The sequence below is a fragment of the Neoarius graeffei genome, chromosome 7, assembly GCF_027579695.1.
Source record: "Neoarius graeffei isolate fNeoGra1 chromosome 7, fNeoGra1.pri, whole genome shotgun sequence".
Taxonomy (NCBI): domain Eukaryota; kingdom Metazoa; phylum Chordata; class Actinopteri; order Siluriformes; family Ariidae; genus Neoarius; species Neoarius graeffei.
Genome location: NC_083575.1, coordinates 45,634,564 through 45,651,536, shown reverse-complemented (window position 1 = coordinate 45,651,536; position 16,973 = coordinate 45,634,564). Strand labels below are relative to the sequence as shown.

Below are 16,973 nucleotides of genomic sequence, written 5' to 3'. Positions count from 1 at the left end.
ATAATTTACAGGCAAAATGTAAATTAAACTAATAATAGCGTTAACTGTTAAATAATTTGAATCATTTAAAGTCTATATTAAATGGACACTGTCACACACTGTTAGACCTATTGTTGCACTGAAAACATTGTAAGCATAACAACAAATAAAAGTTTTAAAAACATGGATAAAATAACTGAGATTGTTTTATTTAAATGTACATGTATAAAGAGTAAGGATAACCATAAAAGTATTAATATACAATATAAAGTTTTAGAGAAAATACAGCACTAATTAACTACAGTCTTAAATAAATGAAAGAAACACATTTTCAGTGAAGTGAAATTTAGTGTTGATTCTAAGGTGCATTAAGATATTAGACTGTGTACAGAAAGTTTAAAGCTTTATATGAAGTTGTACTACAGCAGGCCAGTAAAGCAGGATTACAGGGATAGATGCACAAGGACAACAAACATGCAGATGCCTCCCAACACCAGTTACCTGAAACATAAAATTTCATGCATTTATTACATGTACTTAAGAATTCTGATTCTGAATTATGTATTTTATATGTTGAAAATCTAAAAATGCCAATTTAGTTGTCATTTGAGCATATAACTGAAACAAATGGTCTGAAACGGAATTAAAACGGAATTAGCCATTCTCTGAAACGGAATTTAATGTTTTTTTTAAATGGAAAATAGGAGGCTCTAGTTAAAGGGCATATCACAGGTAAATTCAGGAGCAAGATCAATGTAATTCTCCTATTTTATATTAAACTTTGGTCAAATATCTGTCACATTCTGCATTCTCTGCAATTTTTTTACCTTGCGCAATACCAGAAAAATTCAGTTGAAATCAAGCCATTTGAGGCGAATTGGTCCGCCTCTGAAAAAACTTGGCATTTGGATTTCCTGGCAAACATTGATTTTCTTGACGTCGCATGCGGGACGCCTCCCTCTGAATCCTACGTCAGCGCTGGTTTGTTTATGAGAAAACAACCTGGTGGTTTTCTGCAAATTTCTTCAACGTTATCGCGTAATTATTAAAATGGTTAACAGATGTATCGTAGGAGGGTGTAGCAACACCAATCTTGATGGGATTAGTACTCATCGTTTCCCAAAAGACTGGACAACGAGAGAGAAATGGGAGCGCTTGGTCTACACAGGCTGTGCACTGAAACTGCAAAGCTCGCACAGCCTGCTGGCGCTTCCGCAGGTGACGTCACGAATCTGGCTCCAGACTCCCTTGGGATTTTTCCAGACGCGTTTTGTTATTTTATGTTTTTCTGCTGTAGACAGATGGCCTTGTGCAAAATTACCTTTCTGGATGAGTGTGTAAAGGGACATGCTTTCATATTAAAAAAAAAACGAAATTGGTCCAGAATATGCCCTTTAAGAAAACCCAACTGGAATTTAAAGATGCTACCTACGGATTCTGGCAATGCTTTTTATTAGATTGACTGTGTTAATGTTACAATGTTGTCTCCAGTTTGAGGACAAAGTATTAGCCGGCTTATCCTAGTTTGAATAGGAAAAGGATTCTGTGTGCACTCATCCAGACATCAGTAGCACTGAGACCAGGTGTAACATACAGTACCAGTCAAAAGTTTGTGTACACCTAATTCAGTCATTTTTCTTTATTTTGTCTTAATTAATACAAAATGATGGATATCATTTCTCTTTACTTAGCTGAGGTGGTGCTTGTCATAATATGGATTACTGCAGTTGTGGAATAGGACTATTTACTGTGTTTTTATTATTTACTATTTACAGTTTGATCTCAAACACATTAAGAAGGCAAGAAATTGCATTAATTAGCTTTTCACGAGGCACACCTGTTAATTGAAAAGCATTCCAGGTGACGACCTCATGAAGCTGGTTAAGATGATGCCAATAGTGTGCAAAACGTCATCAAGGTAAACGGTTGTTGCTTTGAAGAGTCGAAAATATTAAACTTGTTTAACACTTCTTATATTTACCATACAAGTCCATACATGTTCCATGTGTTACATCATAGTTTTAATGTCTTTAGTGTTCTACAATGTAGAAAATAGTCAAAATACAGAAAAACCTATGAATGAGTCAGTGTGTCCAAACTTTTGACTGATACTGTATATCTGTACTGTTGCAATAATGATCGCTCTTATGCTCATCATCGGTAATAAGAGCCATAGACACTAACTTGTTTCTGCCAGTCTTAGCAGGAACAATCATCCATTCATGCACCTAGTTACACAGCTGTTCCCTGCTGGTCAACATCGTCAATCTGTCAGTTGGGGCAACTATAAAACCTCAAAGATTAGGATGTACCCCATCTCTAAAACTTCAACTAAAATCTGTATACACCATTAGGTCTATAAATATTTGGACACTGATGAAATCATTGTAGGTGTTATGGTGGTGTAGTGGTTAGCACTGTCACCTCACAGCAAGAAGGTTCTGGGTTCGAGCCCAGTAGCTTACGGGGGCCTTTCTGTGTGGTGTTTGCATGTTCTCCCCGTGTCTGTGTGGGTTTCCTCCGGGTGCTCCGGTTTCCTCCACAGTCCAAAGACATGCAGGTTAGGTTAACTGGTGACTCTAAATTGACCGTAGGTGTGAATGTGAGTGTGAATGGTTGTCTGTGTCTGTGTGTCAGCCCTGTGATGACCTGGCGACTTGTCCAGGGTGTACCCCGCCTTTCGCCCGTAGTCAGCTGGGATAGGCTCCAGCTTGCCTGCGACCCTGTACAGGATAAGTGGCTACAGATAATGGATGGATGAAGTCATTGTTATAAAATGTACATTTGTTAACTGTCCACCACAGTAATTTGCAGTTGAATTAAATGTATAAAAAGTGCTACCATTTTTATACTGCTATCCCAGTTTGAATATAAATGCCCTCAAAGTCAAGCTGAAAGTCTGTACTTTCATGTTTAACTTCAACTCCTATATTCAGTGGTAGACAGTTAAGATGATGACTTGGTCAGTGTCCAAATATTTATGGCCTGAATGTGAATATTTATTGTTGGATCTTGTCGAAATTGATCATCTCATTTTCAATTGATTGCTAATTTGTGTGTGCTGTGCCTTTTAGCAACAAAATGCATCCCATGCTATGAGTTTGTAGCTAGAATTTTGATTATGCTGCAAGTTATGGTGTAGTTCAGTGTTTCTCAACCCCTGGATCTGTGAAGCGCCATCTAGTGAGCCGCAAACTCCTCCCCCCCACCCCAAAGTTGAAGTTAATTTTTAGTCCGGTACAGAGGACTTTCATGTGACGTCATCATAACTGTGTATTTGTTTACGTGGTCATGTTGCCTGATGAGCTTTGTGTTTGCTAGCGACCGGCACAAGTGTACTTATAGCGTAGACTCTGCTAAACACCATAAAATATGCTAGATCACAGCCCTGGCTTGTTTTATTACAATTAGAAGTCCACGTTTGAGCTTACCTTTTGTCATAATAAAGCATTTTTCTTTATCTGGAATTTCCCATAACATTCCGGCACGAAACCTGCCTCAAAATATCGGTAAGCATCTTTACTTTTGTCTGCCTTTATCATCTCCAGTGTATTTAGAAGTCCAAATACTAAATAGTTCAGGATGTCATAGTGTCCCAAATCTGATCGCTGGTTTGCCGAACACTTCAAGTGGAATAAATACATTTGTGGGGACGTTATGAACAAGGCTTTATTTTTGTCACATTCCTCCTGCATTTAACCTGCGCCACGTGCGCGCACACATGCACGCACAGAGGGAGAGCGAGAGCAAGCAGAATAAACATACGTTTGTGGGTAAATTATATGGATCTGTGATGCCTGCTGAAAGAGAAGAACAGGGAGGATTGAGAATCAAGCAGCTGCGGTTTGTTTACACCTGATGCTAAAACTTGTAGCATCTTAGCAACCATCGAAAAGATGTAAATAAAGCCCAAAAACGACTCCTTACCTGGGCATAAATGATACAGGATTTATCTTGTAGTGTCCTGATCCCCAGATCTTTAACCCAGCCACATTTAAAAAGTTGTACGCCTCCATGCTCCAGGTTTTCATCTGTTTGTCCAGGTAGTTCGAGATGTTGGGAAACTCAACAGATGGATAATTTTCCAACTCATTGGAAAAATCCTTCTTTGTTAGAGTGTAAGGATCTAATCTCATTGAGTGGTTTCTCTATCCGCTTCTTCTGAGTGTACTTTTTGGTTTTAATAACTTGCTTGTTTGTTGAACACAAACATGGCAAAAAGTTCTTGTGTTAATCGACCAGACTCCACTTTTGGATCATTAATCCCTTTTGAGTGAGAATGCCCTGCATGCAGGGTTTTATGTTGGCTTCTGGCACATCCATACAGTTTTAAATACAATACCTACAATTAAAAACAGTTTGTTTTTATTGCATTTTATTTAATTCCTGGGCTCCCGTCTGTAATGTTGCATCCCATTAATACACTTTAAAATAGATTATTAGATTCTAATAGAATAGATGAGCCAAAATAATTGGGAATCTCTTTTAATGGGCCCCGACTTGTTACAAGTATGAATAGGTGGGCCTTAAAGCAGAAGAGGTGTAGTTGGTGTTTTTAAATTCATCTACTGTATGTGGCCCTGTTTAACTTTGTGCACCTGCTCATCTAAAGGTCTCTGCATGCCCCCATTGTGAACTGTACATATTGGGCTGAATGTGGCTCCAGGTTTGTGCTACTAGAAGAAGAAATCAACCCAGTTGAAGAAATACACCTAATTGGTTTAGATGAATGCAACTGTCCTGTTTAATGTGTTGCGCTTTAATCCATTACTGTGGAATTAGCGCTGTGTTGCTGTGTTTTAGTTTGTGTGTACACATGCGCGCGCGCGTGTGTGTGTGTGTGTGTGTGTGAAAGAAAGTGGTTGATGAATTGACCTTCTTATACTGTACCCCTGTAGCTATTGGTCTCTCACTCAGCTGAGATGGAGGTCTACTCTGCCTTACTGTTTTTCTCTCTTTGTTGCGTTTGTTTGTTTGTTTATTTATTTCTCCTTTTCTCCAGGGCCGTTGTATCAAAGCTGTAGCTCACAGATTTATAAGAGGTTGTAATCCTCTTGGACCCATAGAAAATCACCAAGCAAAGAGCACTGGTTTACTCTGTGGAATTGAATTTTTTTTTACCTTTATTTATGATTCACTGTTGGTTTTAGGGACAGGGTTTTAGGCAGCTGTAATGTTTGGACACTTGGCTGAGCGCCCAGCTTGCAAGCAATGCAGGGAGGTCGGCCAATAGGGCAACAGACAGACATTTTTATGGGCCAGTTGCCATAGATACAGAGGGGGAGAGCAAGTTCTCTTTCTCATAGTATAACTGTCCACTTCTTAACTATACAAATTCATCACCTGGATATCTAAGAGAGTATGCTGATTGAAAGTCTGAGTGTATTTCTCTCTATGTAGGAAGAGACGCGCTGGTACATACAGTTCATCAGTCAGTCTTTCGTTTACCTTGCTGTGTTTGATACCGCGGTGCTAATTTGGTCTTATTGAAATATTTGGAGATTCTGCAGTTATAGTACTTGAAGTGTTTTTTTAAAGGCTGTATGTCATTTTGGGAATGATTTCCTGTTGTCTCATGTCTGCAGGACGTTAAAATCACTTATTGATATTGCTGTGTGGAAAGCCGCACTGAGTGCCAAGCACAAGAGTTCTATGTTTGGTTGGAGCGTGTGTGTGGGAACTCTCCCACACAGAGCCTTTTAGGACGGATATGTGTACACAACCAGTCTCCTGATGCTCATCTGTTCACAGCGCTACTACTTGCCCTATAGTGATCCAGTGCAAGGTCTGAAATATGAGTGGAGATTACTGCTGCCCAATAAGCCCTCACCCCCTAGACACTTCATGGAGGGGAAGCTGATGCCAGTGAAAACTTTGGCTTTCATAATGTTTTTGACAAAACATTTATTTGGGGAGTTGAGCTGTAAAATTTTTCACTAAAGTCCTATACAGGTCCCATCAGAATTTAGTTTGAAGGATTGATGTATTGTGTCCTCATAATTTGGTGAGTCTTTACTATGAGAACTTCTGGTATGAAACTGCCATCTTTGGGAACAAACAAAAGTGATTTTTCTTGTTCGTGTCGTTTGTTACGAAACAGGGGAATTTGCCTGAGTGACTCATTGTGCGTGTGTGTTGAGTTTGGAATGAGAAACATCAAACAGGCAGGCGGGCCAGAGCGGGAAAACGAATTCTGGACACCACATCTGCACCTCATCAGCCAGCCTGCCTGTACTTCTAGAGCATTCCACTGAGATGCTCACCATGCAGGATATCTGTATAGCCAACTCACTGCCTTCAGCCATCAAACACGTGTGATGCACATTATTTCTTCAGGGAAAGTTATGTAATGGATCCTTTTGACTACTTTTTGTTGTGACCAGAAATGTATAAATAGACATTTCTCAATCACCCATGAAAAAGGAACTGGGAAGAGGAGGGCTGTGTAAGTACAGGTGTGCAAGATGTGAGGAGCTGCAGTTCCTTAACAAACCTGTCTGTGCATGTTAGGAAGGCAGTGCCACGTTGTACATTCTCTCCCCTAATGATTACATTTATAGCTTTTCAAAATATACTGCAGATTTTTCTTTTTCATTCCAGTAGGGGGGAAAAAAATACAGTACCAGTCAAAAGTTTGGACACCCCTACTCATTCATAGGATTTTTCTGTAGTTTGACTATTTTCTCCATTGTATAACAATACTGAAAACATCAACACTACGAGAACATTATATGGAATTATGCGGTAAACAAAAGTGTTTTAAAAAACAAAACAACAAAAAAACAGTGCTTGATATTTTAGAGTCTTCAAAATAGCCACTGTTTACCTTGATGACGCTTTGCACACTATCAGTATTATCTTACCCAGCTTCATGACGTGGTGTCCTGGAATGCTTTTCAGTTAACAGGTGTGTCTTGTCAAACCTTAATTAGTGGAATTCCTTGCCTTCCTAATGTGTTTTTGAGATAATTAAATAGTAAATAATAAAAATAGGGGCAGCACGGTGGTGTAGTGGTTAGCGCTGTCACCTCACAGCAAGAAGGTCCGGGTTCGAGCCCCGTGGCCGACGAGGGCCTTTCTGTGCAGAGTTTGCATGTTGTCTGCGTGGGTTTCCCCTACAGTCCGAAGACATGCAGGTTAGGTTAACTAAATTGACTCTGGTCAATTTAGGTGGCTCTAAATTGACTGTAGGTGTGAATGTGAAGACCTGGCGACTTGGCCAGGGTGTACCCTGCCTTTTGCCCGTAGTCAGCTGGGATAGGCTCCAGCTTGCCTGCGACCCTGTAGAACAGGATAAAGCGGCTAGAGATAATGAGATGAGATAATAAAAATACAATAAATAGTCCTATTCCACAACTGTAGTAATCCATATTATGTCAATAACTGATTAACTAAGTAAAGAGAAACGACAGTCCATCATTACTTTAAGTGTCTTTATTTTTATTAATTAAACAATTTAATTAGGTGTGTACAAACTTTTGACTGTTACTGTATGTTACACCTGGTCTCAGTGCTACTGATGTCTGGATGAGTGCACACAGAATCCTTTTCCTATTCAAACTAGGATAAGCCGGCTAATACTTTGTCCTCAAACTGGAGACAACATTGTAACATTAACACAGTCAATCTAATAAAAAGCATTGCCAGAATCCGTAGGTAGCATCTTTAAATTCCAGTTGGGTTTTCTTAACACATCTGACACCGGTGTTTGTACATGATTCATTCAGGGACTACAGCCTTACTTTTCTTAGTCTAATAGAAACACGGCTTAAATTGCATTATACGGAATTAGGTGCGTCAACTTTTGACGTTTGTGTGTATGTATAAAATATCACAAAGTAAAGCATATTTTCATGACAGGATTTCAGTGTAAAGCAATAGTTTTTTTTCTTTTTCACTTTCTCTCCAGGTGTTAAAGGATCCACTTTCAATAAATCCAGCAAATTTAATTTAACTTGTTCTGCAGCATGGCATTTCAGTTATGATATGATATTTCAGGGATGAAACTGTCCAGATGTTATTTAGCAGTGTACAAAGCAATACCAGCCTTCCTATGGTTAGACATTAAGGCAGTTTACTCATGAGTCACTTCCTTTCATGTTAAAATGAAACTGTTGATAGACTGGCTGTGTAATGGCTCACTGACCACCAGTCTTTCAGGTCTGATCAGTACAACGTTTGTGGGAGGAACTTGTGCATGGTTAGGTCTTCTCATGTCTTGTACATTGGGATGGAACCCATAGAACATGGAGACAATTAAATCTACTCTTGAACTTGCTGCACACCCAATAGAGTGCTCCGAGATGATGCTAAAAATAGTAACCATGCGGTCGGCGCAGCCATCTTGGAAGTCACTCGGTCCAGAGCGCACATAGAGTACACATCATAGAGTAAACATTCACCGATTCGTTTCCGCGTTAGAGGGCTTAGAAGCTTGGATTCTTTAAGAATTTAGACATCTGAAGTGATGGAGCACTACTGTGAAAGTTTGGATAAGCAGGCACGGGAGCGTTATGCTGAGAAGGTACGTTTCATTGGGAATGTAGATCCATACACTGTTGGTGAGAAGGAATGGAAAGCTGACCCCAGCTTGTTGCCGCATAATTATTATCAATTATTTTAGTCAGTGAATAAAATATAGGCCTAGTATGTAACTTGTACTAACAGCATGTGTACATAAACATTACTAGGCCTAGATCTTAAATGCCATTTGATGCAACAATGCACTGCAGTAGACATAAGCTACCTAATGTGACAAATATATCCATTAATCATTGCTGAAAGTACATAGAAAAGATAATAGTTTGTATCACATTTATTTTAGTAACTATGAAATTCAAGACAATTTAACCTACCTGTCACAAAGTGATCAGAACAAATCCGGATTCAGTCAAGTTGTCCTAAATTTGATCGGTTAATGGCAGCCAGCCACTGTCGTCTCCTCCGCTCGCTTTTCTCCTGTGCTGCAATTCCTGGGTTAGTCACGACTTTAGGGAGTCTGTGGAAGCTTTTGCCACCCTTTTCCCCCCGGCTACTACAGCCAACAATGATACATGTATTCGGCATTTTGCTTCGCTGAGCAACAACAATGCACTGACACAGCGACGTTTGACTTCCAATATGGCCGTCGCTGGGTTCGCGCTGATCTCGAAGCACTCTATAGCAGAGGATTGTTAATAATGTGTAAAGAAATGCTAAGGACGTACATGCTCCTTGTGGAATTTGGCACCATTTACAGTTGAGAGATAAAGCATTTTGAGCATAAACCGTAGGAGTAGTTCCTCTCTAAAACTACCAGCATGAGCCAAGTTATGTAGCAGGGAAATTCAAGGAATAGGTGAGCTTTGCTGCTCTCTGCTGGTGAGGTTAACAAGCAGTTTGTTTATTTCAAGCTCATAGCAAATCTGAGCAGAGATCGTTAACTTCAAGTTAATCCCTTATTTCTCTGCCTCAAAGGCATCACCTTCACAAGCTGGATATTTCCACACTAAAACATAGTTCAGAGCAACAGTACATGTTCTATAGGGGAACTTTTACAGTCAGCATCATATGTACCTGTTTGAAACGTATTGACTGAGTTTGTTTTCCTCAGGCTTCAGCGCTCCATACCACAGCTCTGTGTACTGGGCACTGAAAATATAGTTCATGCACTCTGTAATTACCTCTTGCGCCACATGGTGCTTTTTGGGAAAACTGTTTGCGTCTCACTTGGGAACTATACATGAAGTTTGTCTCTAACGGCTGGTTCAACCTTCTGTCTAGCATAAACCACGCAACCTAAACGACGTTGAAAGCGAACATAGAGGAACTGTGTTTGATGCTGTCATGACACACGTGCTTCAGTGGAAAATACTACTAAGGGTCTATTTTTTGTGTGTGTTGGGTGAGGGTTATATTGTGGTGCACTGTTGGGCAGGGGTATCAGTTCAACTAATCCAATGTTTTCTAGTAGTGAGAGAGGGGGCATTTTAGATGAAGTAGCTTGTAAGCAGGTAAGCTGTTCTATCAGTGTAGTAAGTAGCAGAGTTGCATTGATAAATGCTACATCATTTTATTTTCTTAATGTATGCTGCATGTTTTCAGTCAGTCAAGTGTTTCTTGTTGGTTGGAAGCAAGGAGTAAGTTTTATTGTTTGCTAGCAAGTCCACTTTCTCTCACCTTGACAGCAGAGGGAAAAAAAGAAAACCTGGACTGGAAATAATATTTTGTGGATTGTATGAGATGAATGCAAATGTAGGAGAGACTTTATTTGACTTTAGTAGTATGCAGTGTGGGCGGCACAGTGGTGTAGTGGTTAGCGCTGTCGCCTCACAGCAAGAAGGTCCTGGGTTCGAGCCCCGTGGCCGACGAGGGCCTTTCTGTGCGGAGTTTGCATGTTCTCCCCATGTCCGCGTGGGTTTCCTCCGGGTGCTCCGGTTTCCCCCACAGTCCAAAGACATGCAGGTTAGGTTAACTGGTGACTCTAAATTGACCGTAGGTGTGAATGTGAGTGTGAATGGTTGTCTGTGTCTATGTGTCAGCCCTGTGATGACCTGGCAACTTGTCCAGGGTGTACCCCGCCTTTCACCCGTAGTCAGCTGGGATAGGCTCCAGCTTGCCTGCGACCCTGTAGAACAGGATAAAGCGGCTACAGATAATTAGATGAGATGAGTATGCAGTGCGTTTTTATATGGGTTTTAAATGTTAGCATTATATTTCTCATCAAAGCACATGTACAAATACACAAGTGTTATGGTATAGCTGTCGGCTGACTGGGTAATGATTTTTGGAGTAATTTAACACTTTCATCGCTGAACTCAATACAGTGACAATGACTTAAAATTGGGGGTGCTAACATACAACTAGCAATTTATCTACTTTTAATTATTCATTTGTTTATCTTCTGTAACCACTTTATCCTGGTAAAATCTTGAACAGCTTTTTGGAGTTATTTAAAATTAGCAAGGGTATTGACATTGGTCATGAATGGAGCTGTAATGTAGTTAAGGTACTCTTGCCATGTATCTTGTAGAGAAGCAGGCTACATTTCTCTAAATTTCTCTTTGAATTTTGTTGTTTGTTTAGTACTGCTAAACACAGGCATGATTGACAGTTAAGTAACTGAAGTACAATTCATAATGCACATGCACTCAGTTTTGGATGTACACAATACTCTAGATATTGTATTTAACAGGGCTGGCTGGGTATCTGATATGTACATGGACCAGGCATTTATTTATTTATTTAGGAAGTACTTGTTTGTAACTGAAGCAAATTGGTAAAGGAAAGTTCTGAAATGTATGATCTTGTGTTCCAGGTAGATAACGCAAAGGTGTTGCACTACGTTGGGGCTGGCGTGGCCTTTCCCACCAGCGTGCTGTTTGTGAGTGTGCAGTCTGCACTCACTTATAAACTGGCCAAGACTCAGGGGGAGTACAATATGGGCCATCTGCGTCTCATCATGACCTTGCTGGCCTTCGTAGCCCTGGTGCTCAGTATCCTTCTCTGTGATCGAAATGTCTGCGGAACTATATAATTAATGTAATAGACAAGACAAGAAGACAAAAATCCTTTATCACATGTACACTCAAGCACTCCTCTGCATTTAACCCATCTGAAGCAGTAAACACACATGCACGCACACACAAGTGAGCAGTGAGTACATGCCCAGAGCAGTGGGCGGCTATGCTACAGTGCCTGGGGAGCAGTTGGGGGTTAGGTGCCTTGCTCAAGAGCACTTCAGCCCAACTTTCAGACCATGGCTGTCTCATGTTAACCTAACCCAACAGACTGTGGGGGAAACCCATGCAGATATGGGGAGAACACATAAACTCCACACAGAAAGGCCCCCTGTCGGCCACTGGGCTCAAGCCCAGAACCTTCTTGCTGTGTTGGTTCTGTGAGGCAACAGTGCTAACCACTACACCACCATGCTGCCCTAATACACTATATGGCTGAAGGTCTGTGGACATCTGACTATCATGCTCGTGTGTGTTGAAAATCCAATTCTAAAGTTGCTAAAATGACCTGCACTCTTCTGGGAAGCCTTTCCACCTTGAAACATGGCTGTGGGGACTTGTGCCCATTCAGCCACAAGAGTGTGCTCAGGTATTGATTTTGAGTGAGAAGGCTTGGTGTACACACAGCATTCCACTTCATCTGAAAGGTGTTCAGTGAGGTTGAGGTCAGGGCTCTGTGTAAGGCACTCAAGGTCTTCCACTCCAACCTTGGCAAACCATGTGTATATGGAGCTTGCTTTGTCCATAAGTCCATAAGTAGCTTTTGGCCCACTGATTACAGTGAAGGAAAATTATAATGCTACAGTACACAGACATTCTATACAATTTTGTCCTTTTCTACTTTGTAGCAGCAGTTTAGGGAAGGCTCGCATGTGGGTGTGATGATCAGGTGTCCAGAAACTTTTACACTTGCTCATTTATTCAGTTAAAGCAGCACAATGCTTAAAATTCAGTTAATTTCACATCGAACATCAGAATTGGGGTGAAAAAATGTGATCTGTGACTTTAACCTTGGCATGGTTGTTACTACCAGACGGGCTGGTTTCAGAAAATAGCGGTGATCAGAAAAGCATCTCAGCATGCACAGCACCTCAAACCTTGAGGTGAATGGACTAAAAACAGAAGCAGACCAAGTCAGGTTCCACTCATGTCAGCCAAGAACAAGAATCTGTGGCTATCATGGGCACAGACCCACTGAACTGGGACAGTTGAAGAGTGGAAAAAGACCAGGTGATTTCAACTAATCTTCAACTGTCCTTAGTTTCCTGTTCTTGGCTGACGGGAGTGGAACCCAATGTGGTCTTCTGTTGTTGTAGCCCATTCACCTCAAGATTTGTTGTGTATTTTGAGATGCTTTCCTGCTCATCACAGTTGTAAAGAGTGATTTGTATGAGTTACTATATTCTTTCTGGCAGCTCAAACCAATCTGGCCATTTTCCTCTAATCTCTCTTATCAACAAGGTGTTTCCACTCACGGAACTGTTGCTCCCTCAATGTTTTTTTTTTTGCTTTTCGCACCATTCTGTGTGAACTCCAGAGACTGTGTGTAAAAACCCCAAGAGATCAGCAATTTTTGAAATAGTAGCCTTTCTGGTACCACAACCATGACACGATCCAAGTGAGAGATCATACTTTTTCTTTCATTCTGATGTTTGATGTGAACATTCACTGAAGCTCTTGACCTGTATCTGCAGGATCCTTACATTGCAGTGCTGCTACATGATTGGCTGATTTAGATTACTGCATGAATGTTCAGGTGTTCCTAATAACATGGACAGTCTGTGTAAAAGTATAGATAAAGAGATTCTAGTGATGACACATTATACTGTATATTATTTAAGATGTGTGGGATTGCTCGTCTTTGTGAGAATTCCTTAACTCCGCTTTTCCCAAGGTGGAGTTTTTTTCGTCCAAGAGAGTTTTGTCCTGCAGCACGCCTCCGCCATCTTCGAGTGGGTCTTCTGTGTCATCATCATGCTGTTTTATGGCACGTTTGCCTTTGAATTTGCCAATATCTCCAGCAACACCATGATGGTCCTGGCCAGAGGAGGATCTTTAAGTAGCAACAGCCAGGATCACAAAGTGGAGTCCCTCAGTGGAACAAGTCAGCACCAGCCGGAGAACATGTCCATGCTTTAACCTCATGGAGAGAGAGTTGGCACAGGCCTGCCCATGCTACTCTCTCTTTCCCTGTTTCTTATACACATTCATGTACAGTAGGGTGCAGAGGAAAACTAGTTCAGCAGAGGAAATCTGCCCTACTTCTATTCTTAATCTGAGCTAACTTTTGCCAAAGGATTTTGCACACATTTTTGCACATTGTTGAGACCAAATAATTGTCTATCTTCAGTGTCCCCTTCTTTATAGTCCACCAACAAAGTAGCTGTAATACTTAAAGAAGCAGTGTTCTATGGATGGATGTGGTATGTGTTGAGGCTTTGTGAATGTTCATATCATTGGAGTTGTTAATATGTAACGGCGATAGCAGTCAATAACGCAACCCTGCAAGTTCAGCTGGGCACTGAGACAATTCTGTGCCAATTGTGTAGAGGTTTCATGATAAAACCAGAAAAATGTTTATTGAATTATGGAGTTTATTTTTGCCTTTTATATTCAACCACATTGCCTTTTAGTTATGGTTGATCTTAAACAGAGGTGCTTTTTGCTTTTTGCTCATTGCATATTCAGTTCAGGGTGACTATTATTACCATTGTGCCTTATGAAACGGGGCCAAGCAAAGCTGTCTAATGGACGCCGTTAATCTCTAATTCTGTGTTTATCATACTGTCCGGGACAAAGTCCAAGATTTCAAAAGTGTGCTTTGTTTTGTACTATAAATGCCAGATGAATGCCAACTAGGCCAGCAAAGTTAACTTTACACTAATGTAGAGCATTCCCATATTCGCTGCGTATTTGACTTGTTGGTTGGTAAATGTGAGTGTATTCTTGCTCATCTCTGTGCCTGAGGCCAGTAAATTGATAGGTGTAGACTGAGATGTTTTAATTGTTATTTGATTTGATTGAAGATCTGTTTACATTTTCCTGCCAGTTTGGTTCTGAACCAATTCCATTTTAAGAGGAACAGTTTAGATCCCACTTACAAGATACACCAGATTCTGTTTTGTATACATTACTCTGGTTGTGAAAGATTTGTGCTTCATCACTTGGCCATATTTTTCTTTGAATTTTGTATTTGGTTAATTGTGGTTTTAGTTGTCAGCTTAATTTGACTTAACCTTGGAAATATGATCCTAAGTGCACATAGTTGTCACAAAAATGTGATCTGTTTTGACAGTATGACTTACAGCAGGACTGTAAGTCTGTTACATAAAAAGCCATTTTTCTTTGTTAGATGCTGATTTAAGTGCCCTTAAACAGAGATCCTGTTGCTCCATTCTCTAGATACATTCATAGAATATGTATAATTTTGCTCTATATGCCTTTATCAAGCAAAGGCAAGTCTAAAAATTTAAATAATTGTTTCCTGTTCTGCTTGTTTTAGTTTCTAGTCCAATCCTCAGGAAGATCTGTTACACCAGCTTGGAGTCTGTGCTTTTAATAAAGTTCAATTGATTAAGTATTAATTGATAACTGAACATTTTACAGTGGAACTGGCATACACTTGAAACATTTGTCATGTTACAAGTGGACTCTAAGTATTTACAATTTTATTTGCAAAAATATTTACACTTTTGTGGTCTGTGTTCCATGTTAACCATTTCCCTGTTAATGGCTTTGAACATGCAGCACTGCTAAGACATTATTGCTTAGCATTACTCTGTCCAGTACAGGGAGAAATTCAGGAGGATCCTTTACCATGATTTGCCAATGATGACTTTTTGAGGACATGACTGGCTGTTGCTTAACTTGATCCACTTTGAGTTATTGCTTCAAGGCAGTCACAGAGATTTTTTGCAGCGCAAAGAGTGATAATGCATTCAAAATCCACTAATACAGACAGCAAGTACAAATATACAACCTCAGTGCACATGTGCAAAAACACATTGCAGAAAACAAACATTGGGTAAAATAACTGATATGCTGGCTCTTAAAGGGTGCCTTCCTGTACCTCTGTTGAACCAAAGACTGAAAGGATTTTGGATAAATTGAAGATATGTTTTATTGTACTGTATATTTGCCTCAAGCTGAGCAAAAATAAAGCAAATATAAATAAAGCTGCTGACCAAGGCTTCTGTGTTTAAAATGCTAAATATGATGAATTTGCTGTACCATCTATCTTAAAACTGAGATGCAGATATTGCCATTTCATGCAATAACATTTTGGCACAGCTGTAAAATGGGTCTGGCTCTGTGCACGTTATAGAATTTAGCACATTTGTGGCTTGATCACATTTAATGCTGTAGATGTACATTGTGGGACACACTCGATCGCACTTAAAATCAGTTTGTTTTTTTTTCTATTTATCTGGAAATAAAATTTTAGAATAAAAAGATGAAACTAAGGAAATATTCAGGGTCTTGCACTATGTCTAGGTCACTATTTATTAAGCAAATTTGTGATATTGACTGTTAACGCGGGCGGCACGGTGGTGTAGTGGTTAGCGCTGTCGCCTCACAGCAAGAAGGTCCTGGGTTCGAGCCCCGGGGCCGGCGAGGGCCTTTCTGTGTGGAGTTTGCATGTTCTCCCCGTGTCCGCGTGGGTTTCCTCCGAGTGCTCCGGTTTCCCCCACAGTCCAAAGACATGCAGGTTAGGTTAACTGGTGACCCTAAATTGAGCGTAGGTGTGAATGTGAGTGTGAATGGTTGTCTGTGTCTATGTGTCAGCCCTGTGATGACCTGGCGACTTGTCCAGGGTGTACCCCGCCTTTCGCCTGTAGTCAGCTGGGATAGGCTCCAGCTTGCCTGCGACCCTGTAGAAGGATAAAGCGGCTAGAGATAATGAGATGAGATGAGACTGTTAACGCCTTTGTGCAAATTTTCAAGATTATTTGAGCCGGATCTCTTCCATGGATGCATATGTTCAGGTGATATGCTAATTGACCTGATCAATCATGGATCATCAGGTTTTACACAAACTTGAGTTTATGCTACCTCAAGTGCAAGCAGTCAATAAAGTACAAATACTGAGAAAATCTGAAAGTAAGTGAAAAGTAAGATGTATAAGACAGTAGTGAGACCAGCTGTGATATGGATTGGAGACCGTACCCTTAATGAAAAGACAGGAGGCAAAGTTGGAGGTGGCGGAGTTGAGGATGTTAAGGTTTGTGTTGGGAGTGACAAGGTTGGACAGGATAAGGAACGAGCACATCAGAGGGACGGCACATGTAAAGAGCTTGGGAATTAAGCTAAGAGAGATGAGACTGAGATGGTATGGGCACATCCTGAGAAGAGATGCAGAGCATGTTGGAAGGAGAATGCTGAGGATGGAGCTGCCAGGCACACGAAAACGAGGAAGGCCAAAGAGGAGATACATGGATGTGGTGAGAGAGGACATGAAAGTGGCAGGTGTGGTAGAGAAGGATGCAGAAGACAGGG

General features: G+C 40.6%; 1 protein-coding gene across 2 annotated transcripts in view; it reads left to right on the top strand.

Moving 5' to 3' along the window:
* Positions 1-15,652, top strand: part of zgc:154058 (Transmembrane protein 150A-like) — a 58,628-nt gene extending 42,976 nt beyond the window's left edge. For both annotated transcript variants that reach the window (XM_060925763.1, XM_060925762.1), the window contains 2 exons: positions 11,276-11,453; positions 13,372-15,652. In XM_060925763.1, the coding sequence (XP_060781746.1) occupies positions 11,276-11,453; positions 13,372-13,616 (423 nt within the window). In that variant the 3' untranslated portion in view covers positions 13,617-15,652. The remainder of the gene's footprint in view (positions 1-11,275; positions 11,454-13,371) is intronic.
* The last annotated feature ends 1,321 nt before the right edge of the window (positions 15,653-16,973 follow it).